The sequence below is a fragment of the Nicotiana sylvestris genome, chromosome 10, assembly GCF_000393655.2.
Source record: "Nicotiana sylvestris chromosome 10, ASM39365v2, whole genome shotgun sequence".
NCBI lineage: Eukaryota > Viridiplantae > Streptophyta > Magnoliopsida > Solanales > Solanaceae > Nicotiana > Nicotiana sylvestris.
In genome coordinates this window covers 71,531,531-71,554,298 of record NC_091066.1, presented here as the reverse complement: position 1 = coordinate 71,554,298, position 22,768 = coordinate 71,531,531, and the positions used below count along the sequence as shown (strand labels likewise).

General features: G+C 38.1%; 1 protein-coding gene across 1 annotated transcript; it reads right to left on the bottom strand.

The window, feature by feature from the left end:
* Positions 1-17,166: 17,166 nt before the first annotated feature.
* On the bottom strand, positions 17,167-17,989 carry LOC138879495 (uncharacterized). The gene is made up of 3 exons (XM_070159108.1): positions 17,659-17,989; positions 17,479-17,576; positions 17,167-17,382 (listed from the first exon to the last, which is right to left on the bottom strand). The coding sequence occupies exons 1-3, from the start codon at positions 17,987-17,989 to the stop codon at positions 17,167-17,169; spliced, it is 645 nt and encodes a 214-aa protein (XP_070015209.1).
* Positions 17,990-22,768: the final 4,779 nt, after the last annotated feature.

Below are 22,768 nucleotides of genomic sequence, written 5' to 3'. Positions count from 1 at the left end.
TGACATGGATGTCCAAGACGTCTTGGTCTTGGGAGACTCGGACCTCTTGGTACATCAAATTCAGGGTGAATGGGAAACACGAGATCTAAAGCTCATACCATACCGACAATGCTTGCATGATCTGAGCAAGCAATTTCGATCGGTGAAATTCAAACACATCCCGAGAGTTCACAATGAGGTTGCGGATGCCTTGGCCACCTTAGCATCAATGCTGCACCACCCTGACAAAATGTATGTTGATCCTCTACACATCCAGGTCCGTGATCAGCACGCCTACTGCAATGCCATAGAAGAAGAAGCAGATGGCGAACCCTGGTTTCATGATATCAAGGAATACCTCAGAATGGGGATATATCCAGAACATGCCTCTGGAGACCAAAAAAGAGCCCTTCGGCGTTTGTCGAATGGTTTCTTCCTCAGTGGAGGAGTATTGTACAAAAGAACCCCGGATTTGGGATTGTTGAGATGCATAGATGCCAGTCAAGCAACGACGGTTATGGCAGAGGTACATGCTGGAGTTTGTGGGCCACACATGAGCGGATATGTATTGGCAAGAAAGATCCTTCGAACAGGGTGTTATTGGCTCACCATGGAACACGACTGTATCACTTTCGTGAGGAAATGCCATCAGTGCCAGATACATGGAGATTTGATTCATTCTCCGCCAACAGAGTTACATACGATGTCAGCACCCTGGCCGTTTGTGGCATGGGGCATGGATGTCATTGGGCCCATCGAGCCGTCAGCATCCAACGGTCATAGGTTCATTCTAGTGACCATTGATTACTTCACCAAATGGGTTGAGGCTAAAACCTTCAAATCGGTAACCAAAAAGGCAGTGGTGGACTTTGTTCATTCCCATATCATCTGCAGATTTGGGATCCCAAAAGTGATCATCACGGATAACGGTGCGAATCTTAATAGCAGCTTGATGAGAGAGGTATGCCAACAATTCAAGATTACACACCGCAATTCCACCCCATATCGTCCCAAGGCGAATGGAGCAGTCGAAGCAGCCAATAAGAATATCAAGAAGATACTGCGAAAAATGGTGGAAGGGTCCAGACAATGGCACGAGAGATTACCCTTTGCTTTGTTGGGTTACCGCACTACCGTCCGAACTTCCATAGGCACAACTCCTTATTTGTTGGTGTATGGAACTGAGGCCGTAATACCAGCGGAGGTCGAAATTCCGTCCCTCCGAATTGTCGCTGAAGCCGGGATTAATGATGATGAATGGGTCAAAGCTCGATTGGAACAGTTGAGCCTGATAGATGAGAAAAGATTGGCAGCAGTGTGCCATGGTCAGCTGTACCAGAAGAGAATGGCAAGAACATATAATAAGAAGGTGCGCCCCAGGAAGTTTGAAGTAGGGCAGCAGGTATTGAAGAAGATCCTCCCACATCAGGTCGAGGCAAAAGGCAAATTCGCCCCAAATTGGCAAGGGCCTTATATCGTGACCAGAGTATTGTCCAACGGTGCTTTGTGTTTGACAGATGTCGAGGGGAGATGTGTCGACATGGCTATCAATTCAGATGCAGTCAAGAGATATTATGCGTAATTTCTTTAATTATGGCAATTGTTGGTTTATTTGTTTGTATTTGGCATTTATTGGATAATGAGATGACGGAGGCAATTCTTTCTTCTATCCAAACACTTTTTAACCCTTGCTTCCCCCTTTGAGCCTTAAGTTATTCTTTCATACCCCTCTTTTGGAATCACTAATGGAAAAGACATGAAAAAAAAGAAAAGAGAAAAAGAAAAGAGAAAGAAAATGAAAAGAAGGAAAAGAAAAAAGAAAAAGAATATAAAAATCATAAGAAATGCAAAACCGTGGGAACTACGTTTGACCTGATTCCTCAAAGAGGATACGTAGGCGCCTCACGACTCGGTCATAGTATGCATCATAGTGAATATAGGATGCATAATGTACATAGTGTGCATAATAGGCACAGTGTGCGTAACGCACATAGCGCAACATAAGTGTAAAAAAATAAATTCCCCAAGCAAGAAAACTGGGGCAGAGGTTATGTTTTAAGTTCCAACAAAGGTTTGATTCCAAAAGTTGTAGCACATCACCCATCAAATTATTTTCATTTTTATAGCCTTTCTTTAACCCCACACCAAAACCAACATCAACGTCCAAAAGACCTCCCGATCAATGTTCAAGAGATGCCAGGTCCGGCAAATAAGGCCGAGAATAATACACCGATCCCCAGCAAAGGAGAGGATCGTAAGACTGGGAATGAATTGATGGTCAAGGGAATCTCCAGAAAAGAGGGTCGTATCTACAACACCCCGATTCCCCGAAAGAAATAAAATGAGAGAGTCTTATCGGTGAAAACCTTCACAGGCACCGAGAGGCGATTCCCCGAAAGAAATAAAATGAGAGAGTCTTATCGGTGAAAACCTTCACAGGCACCGAGAGGCGATGTAAGATGAGGGACATGAAATGAGAGAGTCTTATTGGTGAAAACCTTCACAGGCACCATAAGGCGCCGGGAGATGAGAGAAAAGAGAGAGTCTCATTAGTGAAAACCCCTCGAAGGGCACTATGAGGCGACAAGACAGATCAACAAAAGCTACAACATTCGAAATGGACACTCCTTTATCAGCCCCAGCAAATCAAACCATCGGGCAAATCGATTGATACAAATAGACTGGGTCAGGAATCGGTGGTGCACGTCATGATCACGGGGACCAGTCATGTCCTCCAGATAAGTTCTTTTGAGTTTCTTCTCCCACCAAAATATTGGTTCAGAAAGATTTTCTCCTTTTTCTATCTTTTATTTCTTTTCCTAAAATGTGTCTTGAAAGGATTTTTCAAAGCTTACTACCAGAAACCGGAGGGGAATTCATCCAATGCAGGATAATACAAACAGTCTTAAAGGCCGATCCCAGGCAATGCAGTGATCGTGCCCGGCAATTTTGGAGGAAGTAAGCTCATAAAGGGAGTGGTTTCAGGAGTAAAAGCAGATTCCCACAGCATGTGCTTAAAGAAAAGCAGGAAAAGGAACAAATTGAAAACCAGCCCCAGCAGGCTAGAGACCCCCAGCAGGCAATTTTGTCCACTAACCAATAATGGGGACATAGAGCAAGAAAAGGGGAAGAGAGGAGAAATCATCCACCGGAAAGGCACCCTCTACCACCACGATTAAAACTAATTAAATTCTTTTGTCTCCTGCAGGAAAACAAAGGATTGATGATGGCAGCGAGAGGCAACGCCAGGGAAGTCACCAAAAACCGGGGCAGAAAATTTTCTACCGATTGTCAAAATTTTCTCGAAAGGACGGGGAAACAATTTCAAATACATTTAAGTTATAGGTCGCCCACCAGTATAATGCGGGAATACATTTAATTTCTAGGTCGCCCACCAGTATAATGCAGGAATACATTTAAGTTCTAGGTCGCCCACCAGTATAATGCGGGAATACTTTTATGTTCTAGGTCGCCCACCAGTAAAATGCGGGAATACATTTAAGTTCTAGGTCGCCCACCAGTAAAATGTGGGAATACTTTTAAGTTCTAGGTCGCCCACCAGTATAATGAGGGAATACATTTTGTCTGTTCATTCCATATTCTAGGTCGCCCACCAGTAAAATGCGGGAATACATTTAAGTTCTAGGTCGCCCACCAGTATAATGCGGGAATACATTTCAGTTCTAGGTCGCCCACCAGTATAATGAGGGAATACATTTTGTCTGTTCATTCCATATTCTAGGTCGCCCACAAGTATAAATACAGGCATGTCATTACCAATAGGAGACGCACTTCCTCGGTTTAGTTTCACCATAGGAGACGCACTTCCTAAGTTTAATCTTACCAATAGGAGACCCGCCTGTAGAACGGAGTTTGTTGTATGTCGAAGAAAAATAGAAATCAAGCGTCCACCTGGAGAACAAGGACAAAGAAAATAAGTAATCAGGCGTCCACCTGGAGAACAAGGACAAAGAAAAATAGAAATCAAGCGTCCACCTGGAGAACAAGGACAAAGAAAAGAAGTAATCAGGCGCCCACCTGGAGAATAAGGACAAAGGAAGGAAGAAATCAGGCGTCCACCTGGAGAACAAGGACAAAGAAAAGAAGAAATCAGGCGTCCACCTGGAGAACAAGGACAAAGAAAAATAGAAATCAGGCGTCCACCTGGAGAACAAGGACAAAGAAAAGAAGTAATCAGGCGTCCACCGGGAGAATAAGGACAAAGGAAGGAAGAAATCAGGCGTCCACCTGGAGAACAAGGATAAAGAAAAGAAGAAATCAGGCGTCCACCTGGAGAACAAGGACAAAGAAAAATAGAAATCAGGCGTCTACCTGGAGAACAAGGACAAAGAAAAGAAGAAATCAGGCGTCCACCTGGAGAACAAGGACAAAGAAAAATAGAAATCAGGCGTCCACCTGGAGAATAAGGACAAAGGAAGGAAGAAATCAGGCATCCACATGGAGAACAAGGATAAAAGAAATAGAAATCAGGCACCCACCTGGAGAATAAGGGAATACAATTGAAGTATTGAAGTCAAAAGCCCGCTCATATGAGAAAGGAGCACACTTAGAATCAATGAAGCAGAGGAATACAACAGGAATCCCCAGCAGGAAGCAATAAAAATCCCCAGCATTCGCATAAGGCTGGTCAAAAAAGACAACAAGAAAACAAGAGGGGAAAAGAACCCAAGGTACGGAAGTGGAGAACAGATGTGGTCCGCTCAAAGAACTAGCACCTACAACTAGCAGTATCAAGGTTCAAATCTGAAGTCTGTATGAAGCACCATTCAAGACTCAAGACCAAGTTTCAGAAGACTTACAGATAGGAATCCCTGTAACTAGTAGCTGATAGGCTTAGTTAGTCTTTTTCAGTCTTCATTTTTTGTTGTAACGACAGGACCGCGGACCGGAACCTCAACGGAACGACACCTCGATCGGCTCCTCACCTCGGTACACTCTACCATCTCTCTCATTTCCGAACTACACGGGGCCTGATTCCTGTATAACCAAGGATATGTAGGCAGCTCAGATACCAGGGCTCGGTCACATTCCTTTCCTTTCCGTAGTGTAGTCCCCTCCAAATAATGGTTGGGTCAAAAAACACGTCTAGTCGTTCTTTGTCGGAAAACTCTTCGTGTTTCCAGTCAAAGAGGAGCAGCTGTAAGCACGTGATTTTTGACCCTCCCCGAAGATTTTCACATTTTTTAGCGTGAATATGTGAAATTGGGTCTAATATAGCCATTTTAACTATTTTGCTTTATTTCGTTGCAAAAAGAAAAGTCACAAAAATATATATATAAATTTTAGTTTATGTATTTCTCATAAACTTGAAAAATACAAAAAATTGTACTTTATTTTGGTACTTTATATAAATTCGAAAATTACAAAAAAAAAATATAATTCTATTAATGTTTTGTAGTCGTTTTAATTTTGGAAAAATACAAAAAATATTACTTTAAATTTTTTCTTTATTAAAAAACGAAAATTACAAAAAATAGTTTTATTAATATTTTATAGTCATTTTAACTTGGAAAAATACAAAAAAAATTACTTTATATTTTGTCTTTATTAAAAAAAACGAAAATTACAAAAAAAATAGTTTTATTAATATTTTATAGTCATTTTAACTTTGAAAAATACAAAAATATTACTTCATATTTTATCTTAATATTTACGAAAATTACAAAAAATAGTTTTATTAATATTTTATAGCTATTTTAAATCTTGAAAAAATATTTAAAAAAAAAAGATATAGTTTTGTTTAAATACTAGTCTTATTTTTGGTAGTTATTTTGCTTACATAGGACTAATTAAGCAACGTGTTCCTATTTCTCGGGTCCGGGCAAAAGAATAATATTCGGGTTCAAACTATCCGCTTTTAGGCCTAATTTTCGGACCTAGCCCATAATAATCCGAGTCCGCCACACGTGGGGAACACGGACGGAATCCCATACACGGGGAACCCCACCACGCGTGGGGAACACAAGCCTCGAACCCCACCACGCGTGGGGCTCATTTGTCTTGGCCAAAGGGATCAAATACACGGACAAACAAAAAAAACGGACTGAAAAAATTTTGGGGCTCAGAACACTATTCATCTTCTTCTTCAAAAAGAAGAAGAAGAAAAAACCTAAAGGACCACCCAAAAGCCACCGTCAACCTCCAGCTCCCCATCCCCCCACGCTTCAACCACCATCCCCTCACGTCCAAAACGCCACCACCTACGTCCGCAACCTCCCAGCTCCACCATCGTCAACCAAACAGGCCCGTCGAACCACCGTCGACCACCTGCCCGACGCCATAACCACCAACCTTCAACGAAAACCCACCAGCTCATCCAGTCGCACCCCCACGTCCAAACGACTGCCTGCATCGTCCAAACACCACCTTCAACCAACAACCTCCCGTCGAACCCCCTCCTCCTCACGTCCAGCAAAAACCCAAGCACCACCCACATCCCGTCACCTTCCGAACTTCCCCTACTCCGAACCTCCATAGCTTCCTCCTTCCTCGACTTTACTGTCGCCATCACTGCAGCTGCTTCCGCCTCCAAAAACCACCGGTCAAACAACCAGCTGCATCGCCACCACCAAACGACACCAACTCCCTCACCTTCCTTCCATCGTCACTCCTCCTCATTTTAACTCCTTCAGGTCCAAACTCCACTACCCAGACACCATTACCAAACAGACCACTCCATTTCCAGCAACCACCCGTCAGCAGCACCCCCCCCCCTCGCACGCCTGAACCGCCAGCAAACAACCCCTCGTCGACCCACCACCACTGTTTCATCCGTTCTGTCCAAACACCACAACAAACCTGCTGCGTCGAGAAAATCCAAAAGGCAGCCAACATCTCGTGCGTTGACAGTATTGGGTCGAGCTTTCAGTCTCCATTGAGGTCGTCTTTGGTTCGTCGAGGTCCGGTACGTCGAGGTTGTTGTCCGAGGTTTCGTCGCAGGTCCAACGCATCGGACGTTAATCTCAAGTAGGTTATCTCTGCCCGTGTCCTTCATGTTTGCTGTTTAGTAATATGTATAGGTGTTTGTTGAAATACAATCCTAGTTCATGCGGATAGTACGCGAAATTACGCGAGACATATATACATGATGATTGCGAATTGCTATATTTGATAATTAACTCCGTATGGTATTGAAATTTGGCCGTGAATGTCTTTTCCGTTGTTTCGTTATTTTAAGTAGCTATTTGACATTTTGTTTCTTCATGTTTAAATTGTTGTTATCCAAATATTTGTCGTAATAGAGGTTTGCATGAAAGGTGTTAATTATTTAGTTTGTCTTAATAGTTGTTTATACATGTGGTAGTAATGTTGAAATTATAGTAGCAATTTTAATTCCGCGGAAAAATACTCGCTTCATCAAATAGGTTCAATCTATAACCTATGACCTCGCAAAGTAGCAAAGAATGTAGTTATTTTAGCCTTATCCTTTTTTTTCTTTTGAAAAAATAAATAAATAATAAATAAATAAAAAACGAGACAAGCTTCACCAAAAATAAAAAGTGTACAGACTGCGGAGCCCTCACAAAAACGTATGTATTAAATACTTAGATTCCGGGATAGGCCGTTTAGCAAATTTCACGGCCCTACCCAAAATAATAATGCGCTAGTTGCTTTAGGCGCGCCTTTAATAATATTATCTCCTTAAGCTCGGGTGCACATTTATGTGACCCAAATCCAAGTCTCAGCGAAATCGAAATGTGTCTCTAATCACGGGTACATTGATTGTGACGTGGTCTGAGATGCGTTTCCACGACGTTGCAAATTCCTTTAAAAAAAAAACAAGAATGAGATGAGCCTCGCCGAATAAAAATACAAATTGTGGGGCCCTCAGTAAATACTTGTTTTAAATTACTTAGAATTCAGGAGGGCCGTTTAGCGAATTTCACGGCCTTCCCAAAATAATAACACGATAGTCTCTTTAGGCGCGTGTTTAATAATCTATTTTCTTAAACTTGGGTGTGCATTTCATGTGACCCAAATCCAAATCTCAAAACATCAAATAAAATGCGTTCCGGACCGCGGGTACATTGATTGTAACGCGGTTCGAGATACATTTTCACAACGTTGCAATTCTTGATAAAAACAGTAAATGATAAAAGCGGTTAAAAGTTAAATTTTGCACATAAGTTCACACTTGTATAAAATCAGATAATCAAGCCGAATATAACAGTTGAGCGACCGTGCTAGAACCACGGAACTCGGGAATGCCTAACACCTTCTCCCGGGTTAACAGAATTCCTTATCCGGATTTCTGGTACGCAGACTGTAATATGGAGTCATTCTTTTCCTCGATTCGGGATTAAAATTGGTGACTTGGGACACCCTAAATCTCCCAAGTGGCGACTCTGAAATAAATAAACCAATCCCGTTTCGATTGTCCTTTAATTGGAAAAAACTCACTTGCACCCTCGCGGGGTGCGTAAAAAGGAGGTGTGACAGCTAGTATTATTGAGACCCACAGAGGTCATATTGCTGTTAAAAGTTTAAAATGTAAATTTCACACTTAGTCATGTTCATTAATTTCATATCATATCTTAGTCTCTGTTGCTATTTATTGAGCCATCATATCATCTTTTTGGGCCGGTTTTCATGATTACTAAGACCTCGAGAGACTGGAGAGGTTGGTGACTGAGGTAAGGCCTAAGTGCCGAGTTGTGAGCTATGTGAGTATATATGGATTGGGTTGCATGCCACAACGAGCCTTATGGTCGTATATATATGGATTGGGTTGCACGCAGCAACGAACCTTAGTGATGTATATATATGGATCGGGTTGCACACCGCAATGAGCCTTAGGGTTGTATATATATAGATCGGGTTGCACGCCACAACGAGCCTTATGGATGTATTTATATGGATCAGGTTGCATGCCGTAACGAGCCTTATAACTGTTTGTATATGTATATGGATTGGGTTGCGCGCCGCAATGAGCCTTATGGCTGTTTGTATATTATGGATCGGGTTGCACGCTGCATTGATATAGCATTTGGACTGAAGGAGCCCCTCTGGAGTTTGTACACCCCCAGTGAGCGTAGGTACCTATTGAGTGTGAGTGCTGAGAGCTGAGAGCCGAATGGTTGAGCTGTTGAGAAGAGTTGAGTGATTGTTACCCCTGAGAGACTATATTGCTTTCATTTGTTGTTGCACTTAATTGCTATTTGTCATTGTTCTGAAATCTCTAGAAGATTCTATATCCAATTTTTACTTGAACTTGAGACTGTATAAAACTGAATTGACTTAAATTGCCGGATTTGAAAACATGTCTACTTCTTGTTGAGATTACTAAAAATGAACGATAATTGTGTAGCTCGTCACTACCTTTCAGTTCCTTATTTATTATTATTACTTACTGAGTTGGTTGTACTCATACTATACTCTGCACTTCGTGTGCAGATCCAGGTTCTTTTGGATATGAACATTGCTAGATCTCATAGTATTATCAGTTGGAGACCATCAAGGCAGCTGTTTGGCATCCGCTGACCTTGAATCTCTTCCTTTTAGTTATTGTACTGTTCTATATTTCAGACAGTGTATTTACCAGACAAACATTCTTATTATTTAGATACTCATCTACTCAGTGACACCGGGTTTTGGGAATGTATTTTACGTCAGTAATTTGCAAGATTTTCTTGAAATTTAAATTTTATGTTTTCAAACTTAAAAAAAAATTGTAGGTTATTGAGGTTGTCGACTTACCTAGTATTGAGATAGGCACCATCATGACATGTGATATTTTGGGTCGTGACAGCTGTTATAAAGGATGGTTGTTACAGAGGCGGCTCAATAGTATTAGAAGCCTAAAGCCAAGAAGTTATAAGAGGCCTTAAACTTATTTAATAATTTTAGATATTTTTGTTGTAGTTTTTTTCTTTCTTTTCTACTTTTTGAGATGCAATTTCATCTTGACTGTGTAACCAACCCCTTTAATCTTTGTTGAAACATTACAAACTTTGATAAGATTTTATTAAGTCTAATTTTGAATTTTTTCTTTTCACATGACCGTCAACATAATTTATTACTCCCTTCGTTTCATATTAAATGAGGTAGTTTGATTCGGCACGGAGTTTAAGAAAAAAGAAGAAGACTTTTGAAACTTGTGGTCTTAAAACTTAAGGGGTAAAAGTTTTGTGGGGCTATGACATTTATGTGGCTATAAAAGCTTCTCATTAAGGGTAAATGGGTAAAATGAAAGAATTTAAAATTGAATTATTTTCAAATTTAGAAATGTGTCATTTGTTTTGGAACGGACTAAAAAGGAAATTACCTTATCTAATATGAAACGGGTGGAGTATATAGCATTGCCTCCCAAAATAACAATCAAATAGAAATTTGTATTTACAAAGATGATATATATTTTATGATCTAATTAGCTTAAAGCATGCCCAACAGAGATCTTGAAAGAAAATATCTTACAAAGTTAGAGCTGTAAATAAAATTTATTCAAGTTGTAGTAAGAAGAAGTAGAAAGTAACTGCAGATTTATTAATTGCCTTTCACTTTCATTTGAATTTTCTCAACCAACTCCGATAAAAGACAACATAAAATATAAAACTATGCTATTAACGATTGGTGACTAGGTAGCCAAAGATGGTTGAAAAAAATTTCTTATCACTATTTAATAAATACAATTAATATTTAAATTATATATAAAAAGAGTATCATTTGGGGCTTCTAATTTTGTGAGGCCTAAAGCGATCGCTTTAGTGACTTGGGGGTTAAACCGCCTCTGAACTGTTATAAAGAGGTATGGCTGTACTACTCTTTTTTTTTTTTTCTTCAAACCGTCCATGCAGCAGTGGAATAAATAGCTACAGTTAGGAGCAAGATAAAGTTAATACATTCCAGTATCCAGGACAGCTGCAGCCACGCAGGAACTGGTCTTTACTTTTCTCTTATTATTAATAAATCTTAAAGATTTCTAGATTGCTACTTTAGATGTATCACTATCCAGATACATAGCTATATAAACAATTCTGGTAAAACAAAGGCAACCCTGCAAAGGATAGTACTACTATATATATATATATTAAATAATGGGAATATATATATGTACAACTGTTTATTGTTTACTCTATAAAACACGAAAAATTCTTATTAGTATTCAGAGCAGCTGTTTTTGAATAAAAAGATGACCTCTGATGGCTTTCTTCTCGTTTTACACGTTTTAGGATCACAACGCATTACATGCATGCATGCACTTCTCCAAAAAGAAACAATAGCGAATAGGTCGAGCTATGTATTTTAACCTAAAAAAGAGTATACTCATTGGGAGGGAACCTTCCACTGACCAGCAGACAGCCGCGGCCATAGGAACCGATGATAACTTTTAGTTTTCCTCATTATTAATCAATCAAAAAGAGCCAATTTGCTAGTATTATTATTATCCAATCATAGTTGTATAACATTTTTTTTTTGTAAAACTAAAGCAACCATGCAAAGGATATTTTGTCATTATCTCTGTCAGATAATAAAAGTATGTGTACAATTGTACTGCGTGTGCAAACTAAGTCTTGTGCATTGATAATTGAAAAGACGAAAACATTGCAAATAAGGTGTAGTGATGCTCAATAGTGTGATGTTTTTTAGAAAAAAATCGTGCACTAAAACAAAGCATGTTAAAAGTGTATTTGGGTTGGCTTAGGCCAATAGATTTTTTAATCTTTAAAAGGCAATTTTCTTAGATCCGATTCAGAACGTACCGTCGTTTTTTTAAGAAAAAGATGACCCCTTAATGGCTTTCATCTCGCCTTTACACGTTTTGGGGCCAATATTGTTGATTCTTATTCGAATTATTACATAGCTTTCGGCTTAGGTCCCCTAATTTTATTAGTATTTTCCAAGATAATCATGAGTAGGAGCATACTACTATAAATTAGAATGTCTCCTAAAGATGTTAAACAAAGCAAAACATCCGACACAGTTCTTTGGTTTTCTGTGAGCTGAGATCCAATTATAAGGACAAGAAAACGCCACTTAATATTCAATCAGAAATGGCATTGAAGAATACTTATAGAAGAAATGTTGCAAGTGATGGAAAACTTGAAATGAGTTTACAGGAATTCAAGAGATGGCTAAAGAGATTTGACACAGACAAAGATGGTAAGATAAGCAAAGAAGAACTCCGAGACGCCGTCCGAGCCAACGGTGGTTGGTTTAGCAGGCTAAAGGGCAGCCGTGGCATAAAAACTGCAGATGCTAACGGCAATGGATATATCGATGAGAATGAATTCAACAACCTTGTTGAATTTGCACAGAGGAATTTAGGTGTTAGAATTGTATCACATTAATATTTGTTGGGTTGGTTGGTTGTGAATAGTTGGTACAGGGAAGTACAATCCTACACCTAAGTAATTGTGAATTGAGTTGCTAATATTAACGGACAACTCAATCCATCTGCTTACCTTAATTAACTCCATATTTATTCTAGTTTATTTTTTCATTTGCTCTTACAGTGGCATTGGGAGTTGGCGATAGTGAGAATAAAAGTGCTCCTTTTATGTTTTCTTTGGTATTAAGAGTGAAAATTTTACTCCTAATTCATCATTACTGTTGTCTCTAGAACAGCTTGAATTTGCTCTTTTTTGTTACATATCTGACAACCCATTTATTATTATTTTTTTATAAAACTGCCCATTAATACCTGGGCTGGGATATATTCATCTTCCGACAAAAACCATGTTTGGAGGGGGCTTGGCCTAACCTCCAATTACAATGCATTGCTTACTGTAAACTTAACCAGTAAGATATAGATGAGGAGGGGGTTTATAGACAAAAATAAATTTATTATCCCCTCCTTTTCCTATGTTTAACTAACAAAAAAGTTACATTTTTCATATCTAATTCTAAAAGTGGGCATTTGCCATTTATCCATCAGGAAGAGTCCTTTAGCACCTTTAGGCAACTGATGAAAGGACGAGTAAATAATTCCCTCTGTTAGATTAGAAGCATCTTTGGCCAACCAGTCCGCCACTTGGTTTGCTTCTCTTAGGCAGTGGCTAATTGTGATATGATCATGATCGGTGTAGCTAATGATATCTTTAAGCTCTCTTCTCAATTTGTTGTTTTGAGTTGCTCTTTGCCTGATCATGGTACAGATAACTAAGGAATCCATCTCCAATGTAAAATTGGGAATCCTTTGGTTCATACACCATTTAGCAGCAAACTTAACAGCTTTCATTTCAGCCATGTTGCTATTGTTGCATTGTAAAGGAACAGAGAATGCCATGATAAAATCACCATGCTCATTTCTAACTATTCCTCCAATGCCTCCTTAGTATCCTTGAAGAAGCTACCATCTGTGTTTACTTTCAAGTTACGAACTTCTGGCATCTCCCATTCAACTTTCATCCATGTAACATATGGTTTTAACTTTTCAATCATCTCACAAGCTTTGGACCAAGGAAGATGAATGGTAAGGTTTGGATAAGATCTCGATACAGCTGCCTTAACATTCCAAAGAATTTGATTGATCATCTTGTATAGATAATATCTAGTGTTTTCACCATATTTACATGCAGTATAGCTTCTCCATATTTCCTAGATAATACAAATTGGAATAATTTGTAACACCATTTTGTGGATCATGTTCTTTGGTTTCCTCTGTCACCATTGAGTAAGAATCCCTCTAATGGTATCAGTATACCACTAAATGCCCAGAGTATTCCCAAAGAACTTCCACAGTCTGATAGCAACCTCACTATCAAAGAATACATGTTTCAAGGTTTCACAATTATGACCTCTACAGCAAAGACATTTAGACACAATGTGATTCTCAAATTTGTTAATAGTATCATCAAAAGGCAACTTTTTTTTAATCATTCTCCAGCACAAGAAAGATTGTTTAAAAGGAATCGAGTTATGCCAAACCTTGTTAATAAAATCATCTTTAGGTTTAGTTGCCCTAACCAAATGCCAAGCTGAATTGTTAGAATAAATACCATCCTCAGTCAAGTTCCATATGGCATAGTCATTTCGCTCACGGTTGCCTCTTGGTATACTCTGAATATGTTGAACCACATCAGCAGGCACAAGATTAGCTAATTTATCCAAATTTCAGCAGTTATTAGAAAAGAATTCAGACACCAAGGTTTTACTCGGTCTAATAGCGGCATATGTGGTGAAAGCCAACTGACCTTTACCAGTCCAATCATCCCACCAAAAGCTGCAATTACAAGAATTCACTATCCATTTAATGTTGTTTCCTGCCTTCTCTCTGATTTGGGTAAGACCTTTCCAAAGTTTTGAATTTTCAGATGTCCAACATTTAGAGACAGCATAAGATCTCACACAATATTTAGCTTTGAGAAAACTTGCCCATTAGGATGGACATGTCCTGAATCTCCACCACCTCTTTACTGTACAAACATCATTGACTTCCTCCATACTTCTAATGTCAATCCCTCCTTCTTCGTTTGGGAAACATAAATTTTTCCATGAGCTCCAATGGTAGTTATATTTGCCATCAATTGAGCCCCACAGAAATCTAGCAAAATGTTTCTCAATCAGGTTCAAAGTAGTCTTTGGAGGACTCATAGAAGAAAATGTATATATAGGGAGAGACTGGAGAACATTTTTAATTAGAACCACTTTTCCCCGTAAGATAACATCTTTCCTTGCCATCCACCTAATCTTTTAACAATCTTTGCAACCATATCATCAAAGTAACATATTCTTTTTCTCCCCACATATATAGGACATCCCAAATATGTAAAAGGAAAGTTTTTATCCATAAAACCAGTGGAGTTTCTAATTCTGTTAATTCTACCAACTTTTGTATTAGGAGCATCTATGAAAAAACTTTTATTCGTATTCATTCTCTGCCCTGATGCTTTCTCATAAATATGAATTTGATCCATAATTAGCTTGATAGTCTTATTGTTCCTAGCACTAAAGATAATAATATCATCTGCATAGGCAAGGTGATTGATTTGAGGGCCTCTGCTATTCATAGAGAAAGGAGTGAAGTTATCCATATTGTGCAACCTATTCAGCATTCTGGAAAGAACTACTGAACCAAGAATGAACAATGATAGAAAAAGAGGGTCCCCTTGTTTCAAGCCTTGGGCAGATTTGAAGAAACCTTTTCGAGTGCCATTAATAATGAGAGAATACCATACATTTGATATCAAGTTCCAAACAATATCAATCTAGATTTCAAAAAAAAACAAACTTTCTCATTACTGCCGAAATGAAGGTCTAGGACATTCTGTCATAAGCTTTCTCCATGTCTATCTTTAAAACAATGTTTCCCCCTTTATTGTATTCATTAATACCTTGAATAATCTCTTGACCCAGGAGGAAATTTTCAGTAATAAGCCTGCCTTTCACAAAGCCACTTTGATTGTCAGATATAAGCTTGGGCAGGAGAGTGTTGAGTCTTTTAGCCAAGATTTTAGTAATAATCTTGCTAGAGAAGTTGCTTAAGCTAATGGGTCTCATTTCAGAGAAAATCTGAGGGGATTCAATTTTAGGAATAAGTGCCAAGCAAGTGTGAGAGAAATATTTGGAGAGTTGTTTCCCATTGAAAAAATCTTGGACAAACTCCACGACATCTTCTTTGATAATATTCCAACAGTTTTGATAGAAAGAATCATTAAAACCATCCGGGTCAGCAGCACTATTTGAACTCATGTTGAAGATCGCATCCTTGATTTCCTTTTCTTCAGGTATAGCATTAAGCATTTCGTTTTCATCTTCAGTGATGGAGTTAGGAAGACATTATAGAATGTCCAAATTTATCTCATGGTGAGGTAAATTGAATAACTTTTGATAATAATTGATAGCAGCCTTAGTGATCTTCTCCTCTGATGTAACCCAATTGCCTTTGTAGTTCTTGATTATGTGAATCTGCAATTTCCTTCTTATTTCCGTAATAACACTATGAAAATATTTAGTGTTACAATCTCCCTCCTCAAACTATTTGATTTGTGACTTTTGTTTCAATAGGGATTCTTGCATAGATAGCCATCTGACATATTCGGCATGGCATTTGTTGTTGTCCTCTCTGCTCTGATCTGTATTCTGCATTATATCTACATCTTCCACAGTTTGAGCTTGAAGTTCCCATGTAACAACCTGATCATATACATTACCAATATCCTTTTTGGACCATATAGTCAATTTCCTGCTAAGAATCTTTAATTTCTGTTGTAATCTCCACATAGGATTACCATGTATTTGAGTATCCCAAACTTCCTTCACAATATAATAAAAATTAGGTTGTTGAGTCCAGAAGTTCAGAAATCTAAAGTAGCCAATAGTGTGAACATTGTTATTGCTATTATTCATCAACAATGGCCTATGATCAGATCAAGTTCTATTCAAATGCCTGACAGTGTTGGTTTGTAAAGTTTGGGCCCATTGATCATTGAAGAAAATTCTATCTAGTCTCTTCCACACCCTTTTACTTGGTCTCCAATTATTGCACCATGTGTATTTCGGCCTAGAAACCCCAGATTAACCAATTCATAATTCTCCATACAATTGATGAAATCAAAGTTTTTGTATAATCTGTGAGGCATACCACCTAATTTTTTATCTGGATCTATGATGATATTAAAATCCCCTCCAACACACCATGGACCATTAACCAAAGGATATACATTTTCTAGACAACTCCATAGGTCTTTCCTCTTCATAACTGTACATTTTGCATAAACCACAGAGAAGCATAGTTCATTATCAATCATATCATGTTTGATTTGTAGAGTAATTTGTTGTTCATCATTAGCAATGACCTTAGCTTGACAATTTTGTTTCCAGGAACACCAAATTTGTCCATTTATGTTCGCTTGACAGTGATGAAATCCCAGGAATCTCATGTAACCTTGAATCTTGTCTTTATTAGAGAAAGGTTCCATAGTAGCTGCGAAATCTATTTTGTTGATAATACAAAGATTTTTGAGCATGTGAATGGATTTTTGTGATCTCACTCCTCTTATATTCCATATGATTATATTAATCATGGAATAATATAGAAAATGATCAATTTTGACTCCTTCCCCTAAAGGAAGGATTATTTTTGTTCTTGTCAGTTTTTTCTGTTTTCCTAGTTCTGCTTCTGCCTCTTTCTGTAGGAAATATTCCTTCTTTGTTAAATACCTCTCTCATGTGAGTATGAGCTGGATCATCTGGTTGCCTGTTGAATGTATGCTCACAACTTATTGACTAAACTATAACATGTTGATCATTGTTCCCATTATCAATGTCGGCAGATGATCCTATTTTCTTTTTCTTTAATGTGTCACCCTCCAAATGAACCACAAGATTAATACCAGGGTGATTTTTAACTTTTGATGGCAGGCTACTAGACTCAGAAATAGTATCTCGTGCCTCCTGGTTTTCATTATCAGCTTGTTCCCCCTTGTTAACACTATCCGTGTCCTGGATTGCCTCATTTGTATTGGCCCCGATTGTGTTTTTGATTGATGTCTCAATCACTTTTAATTTTTATCTTGCACCTTCATCAATCTGATGTACCTCTGCAACAAGATTCAAACTTTCCTCCATAATTGTTTCCATAGTATCCTGCCTTACACTAGTTTTTATAAAAGGTTGGCTCATCTTCCTACTTCTCTCTTTGATAATTGTAGACTTAAATATGACAGATCTTTTCTTTGGTGGCATCTTTTTTTTTCTTGAATTTCTTCTTTTTCTTACCAAGCTTTTCAGTGCTGCCCAGATCATTCTCTTTAGTGTCACCTTGTTCAATGTACTCGGCCTGATGTACTTTATGTATATTGGTCTTTTTGGTTTCCTTTTGAGTAGTAACTTTATTTTTCCACTGTTTTTTCTTCTTGTTCCTTTTGGTATTTGGTAATTGCCACTGTCCACCATCGTCATTGTCATTGTTATGGTCTGTTGTACCCTCTTTATATTTTCTTTTGCTATTGTCTCCCTTTTCCATCTCTAGTCTTTCATTTGTTGCATCCCTTGTATTCTGATTTTTACCATTAGTTAGATCGTGGGAGGTATTGCTTGTAACCTCCATTACATTGTCACCAACAAGTTCATCTTTTCCTTTTTGATTTCTTCCTCCCTAGCCTCAGCAATATTCTTCCTTTCAAGCACTCGACAGTTAATCATATTATGACCGAGCTTTTTACAGAATTTGCAATACTTAGGTATACCCTCGTATTCACATTTTTGCACCCACCCCTTTTGAGGCGAGTCTTCATAAATCTACCCCACATGTGCATTTTCAAGTTGTGGCTTTAACAAATCTATTTCAATTCTAGCTTTTGTCATACTTGTTCTAGTTCTTCCTCTGGTGGCCAAGTCCATTTCAAGAGGAATACCTATGGAGCTAACAACTTGTTTGACATAGTGCCAAATATGCATATGGAATGGAAGACCGGGAAGGAGAACCCATACTGGCGCAATAGGAAGGTCTTCCTCTGGTTTGAAATCTGGCGACCACCTCTGCAACCACATTTGTTGTTCCTCTATCTCAATAACCCTTGTATACCAGACCGTATGGAAATCTTCTTCATTTGTGAAGTCTAGAAAGATATTGAAGTTGTCGTAGACCCCAATCTTGGTCGAGCCCTTAACAGATATTGTTTCCTTGAATTTGGATCTGATTCGATCGATTTGAGGCCTTGGTCTAAGGAATCTTCCTACAATTGTAAAATTACACTCTTCTGCCATGATGCCGCAGTAATCAGTTGCCTTAAACATCACCATCAGCATTCCATTGTGATTCGTTTGTATAGCAAAAACCGACTCCCGTTCATGACGACTAGAAGTTGCAGTTGAGTTGGGTGATGCGTGATTTTTGTCGCATAGATCTTTTTGTCAATAGCATCAGTATTTGTGTTCGCCATAGCAGTAGAAATATTTTTGCCTTCTAGACGCGCTAGATTGACGCCGTCCGGAGGGTCCATCGTGGTGGAACGTGTAATGAACTCGCGAAATTAGGTATCCGTTGGGTCTTTTCTGGAGAGAGAAAAGAGCTAGTCCAATGCAGTCATGGTTTTACACAACCCATTTATTTTGTATTCCAAAATATAATGAATTCTTGTTAGCATCACATCATTCAATCATTAAACAACATCAGCAAAAGGAAAAAAAAAAAAGAACAGCTTCTGTATTTAATAATGTAACACTTTTCATTAACAAAATGCCTTCATTATGAACAAATGTTTATATAAATGCTCAAGTAATGAAAATATAAACCACATTTTATACAAATTTATGAAGTTATAAAATTAAATATCGGCTCCTTTACAATGTGTAATGGGCTTAAAATATCTCAAATTGGACCAGCATAGGATGGAGAACACACTTCTTCGAAAAGTACCTAGTAATTTGAATCAAAAAGCCCTATGAATTAGGATTTCTCTATTGGTCCATGTTATTTTGGGGCAAGCGAATCACCTACGTTGAAGAGGATATGAGCTTCACGAGAATGATTCAGACTTTTTGAATCATCACAAGTACATCGCCAACACTGGAAGCTCAACTAAGTAGCGAACCAATGAGGTTCAATTCGTGACATTATTTTAAGAAAAAATGTTGATTTGATTTGATAGCTTGAATTTTAAAATTTATATTCCGTTAACAGAAATCATCAATAGTTATGCCTCAATCCTAAATAAGTTGAGGTCAGTTATTGTATGAATCCTAACTAATCATGTTTCTCTATTCAAATTTGATAAGCCATACGATTATGGTTTTGATGATTTATAAAACATTATTGAGGAACCAAATAGGAACTTGATATAATCAATTCCTTTGCACCTATTGAGATATGCTCAGTTGTCTGACCAAATTCTCAAGAAACCAAATAAGGAAACAGATAAGGGAACAGATGAGATCAACTCCTTAATTGTCTACAGTCAACTCTACAAGTGTAAAAGTTGTTATATTGCACAGACTGGCAGTACTGCAGTAGCACAACCGTTGTTGCTATAGGCCAAAACAAAAGCTAAAATGTCCCTACCTCTTCACACATGCTCTCTCGTATATAAACAACATTATAGAAGGTTTGACCTAACACTTGGCAATCTGAACCTAACATTCAAGTGCCAGCCATCATTGTTTCCTCCAGGTGCACTTGAGAACAAAGGTGCTACAAACCAAGGACTAGATCCCAACACTGAAAAAGTCTTAAGTCCTTAAGTTTGTTGTGTTTTTTTCTTTTGTTCTTTACTTTGTATTCCTACGTGGATTTTTAGAAGTATTTTATAGGACGTCATTTAACCATTATTGTTTTGGTTGTTTGACTAGAGTTAGTCAAGAGTGTTACTTTATAATAGAGTTATTGTAAAGGGCTTACAACAGAATTATTGGAAGGGGTAAGGGATTAAAAGTTTAATTCCTAGATTGCAATAGGTTGTAATTTGAAGTTTGTTCAGTTTAGTGGAGTTGAAATCCTGGGTAGTTCGTGATTTTTAATCCCTTGAGCAAGGAGTTTCCATGTAAATATCGCATGTTCTTTACTTACTGCTTGCTTACTGTCGGAACTGATAGAGAACCTGGTTCTCTATACTATTTAGTGGATCTTTAGTTTCTATTAATTTGTAGTGGATCTTTAGTTTCTATCAATTTGTATGTGAGCAGGTTCTTTGTAAAAGATTAACACCTAGAAAAGATCTTCATCATGGCTGGTCCACCAAACCTCGAGGAAGGACAATCAACCACACGACCCCCAAGATTCAACGGCAAGTACTATGGATGGTGGAAAACAAGAATGCATGACTTCATCATGGCTGAGGACTCAGAGCTGTGGGACGGGATTTTTAATGGTCTTTTTGTTCCCATGAAAGCTGTTGGAAAGGGTACAAGTACTGTCCCTAAAACAAGAACATAGTAGAATGATGCTGATAGAAAGGCTATTGAAAAGAACTTTAGGGCAAAGAAGATTATTGTTTGTGGCATTGGACCAGATGATTACAATTGCGTCTCAGCATATGAGTCTGCCAAAGAGATCTGGGAAGCTTTCAAAACTGCCCAAGAGGGAACTATTATGGTTAATCAGTCCAAAATTGATATGCTCACCACTGAGTATGAAGTTTTCAAGATTTTTGAGGATGAGTTCCATTCAGGATATGCACATAGGCTTCACCTCCATTATTATTGAGCTCCACTCCATTGGAGAAGTCATTCCAACAAACAAGCTTGTCTGGAAGATACTCAGTATTCTACCAGGTTCCCGGAAAAGCAAAGTGAATGTCATCACTGAAGTCAAGGACCTGCAAAAGCTGGCCATTGCTGAACTCATTGGAAATCTCAAAACATATGAGATAAAGAGAGAAATATCTTGAAAGAAGAGAACCCATAAAGGAGAAGAGCTTGTTCCTCAATCCTGCCAATAGTGACTCAAGCAGTGATGAGTCGGACATGGCTTATCTTACTCAAAGATTCCAAAAGATAGTTCAAAGAATTGAAGGAATTCCTAAGAGATGAAGTTCTGGTAGAAACTCCAAAGGAAATGATTGTTGTCATAAGTGTGAAAAGCCAAGACACTTCATTAAAAATTGTTTGCTTCATAAGTAGGACCACTACAAAAATAACACTGAGAAGAGATGTTGCTGACAATGTTGTGAAGCAAGCTTTGGCTGCCTGGGGAGATTCCTCCAGTGAATCTGAAGGTGAAGATGACCAAGGAGATACATCCATAATGGCTATTAAAAATAGATCCCTAAAATATGACTATATTTGCACTCAAAGATAAATTCAATGATGATGAGGACAAGGAGGAAGATGATGTAAATTTTTTTGATGTTCAAAGAAACTTGAAAACTTACTCTCAAAAGTATCACAACCAAAATCTCACCTTAGGAATCGTGATGACACCTAGTCCCTAGGACTTGATAAGACTAATACATGTTGAGGATTAATGGAATTTAACCAACTTAACTGCAAAATATTAATTAATAACTAAAATAACATAGTTGAACCAACATCAGTCACACAAACCGGTAGTACAAGTCATAAGCTTTCTAAGAGTAACTAGGAATATCAATTACATCACTGTCCCGGAATAATAGAAACAATGAAAATGGAAGACCACAGAAGGTGACTCTGGTTGCGAACATCAAGCAGGAATACCTTGAAGTTTCCAGCCGTGCAAACACAACTCTCATAACCAATACGATCAAAAGTACCTGGATCTGCACAAAAATATGCAGAAGCGTAGCATGAGTACACCACAATGGTACCCAGTAAGTATCAAGACTAACTTAGATGGAGTAGTGACGAGGTAAATCGACAATCTCACTAGACATAAACATATGCTAGATATTAACATAAATTTAACAATGGAAAGAACATCAATGTAAAGTGACATTGTAGAGATTATTAATATAAAACCAATAAAGAAATAATGGAAACAGAATAACAAGAAGTAAATGGGTAGTGAAACAACAACATATTCAGAACACAGATAAAATATGGTTGAACTCAATTTAGGCGATAGATGACAATTCAAATGATCAAATTGTTCCCAACACATGACATACAACAAGAATTACCCCGAGGCACCATACTTCGTAACCACGAATCATGAGCCAAATTCCAAAATATACATGTATGGCACCTTGTGCGCAAAATAACAATCACCTTCGCACGGAAAAGTCCTTGTGCTACCATATACATTGTATCCGTGTCAAATATCAATCAAATATTCAAGAGAATTGTTTAAATAAAATAAGGCATAACAACAATTTCGATTAAGGTAAAGCGTCAAATGAGATAATGAGTTTGTTTTATAAATCAAATAAGGTATAATAAAGTACAATTTATACAAAATAGAGTGTCAAATAAG

Excerpts from the sequence above, each read along its gene's own strand:
- LOC138879495 (XM_070159108.1), bottom strand. The coding sequence starts at position 17,989 with ATGGAGGTTACAAGCAATACCTCCCACGATCTAACTAATGGTAAAAAT. Across the intron at positions 17,577-17,658 it reads GGGCAGCACTGAAAAGCTTG|AGAGAAGTAGGAAGATGAGC; the intron begins GTAAGAAAAAGA and ends CAATTATCAAAG. Across the intron at positions 17,383-17,478 it reads GTTTGAATCTTGTTGCAGAG|GACACGGATAGTGTTAACAA; the intron begins GTACATCAGATT and ends GAGGCAATCCAG.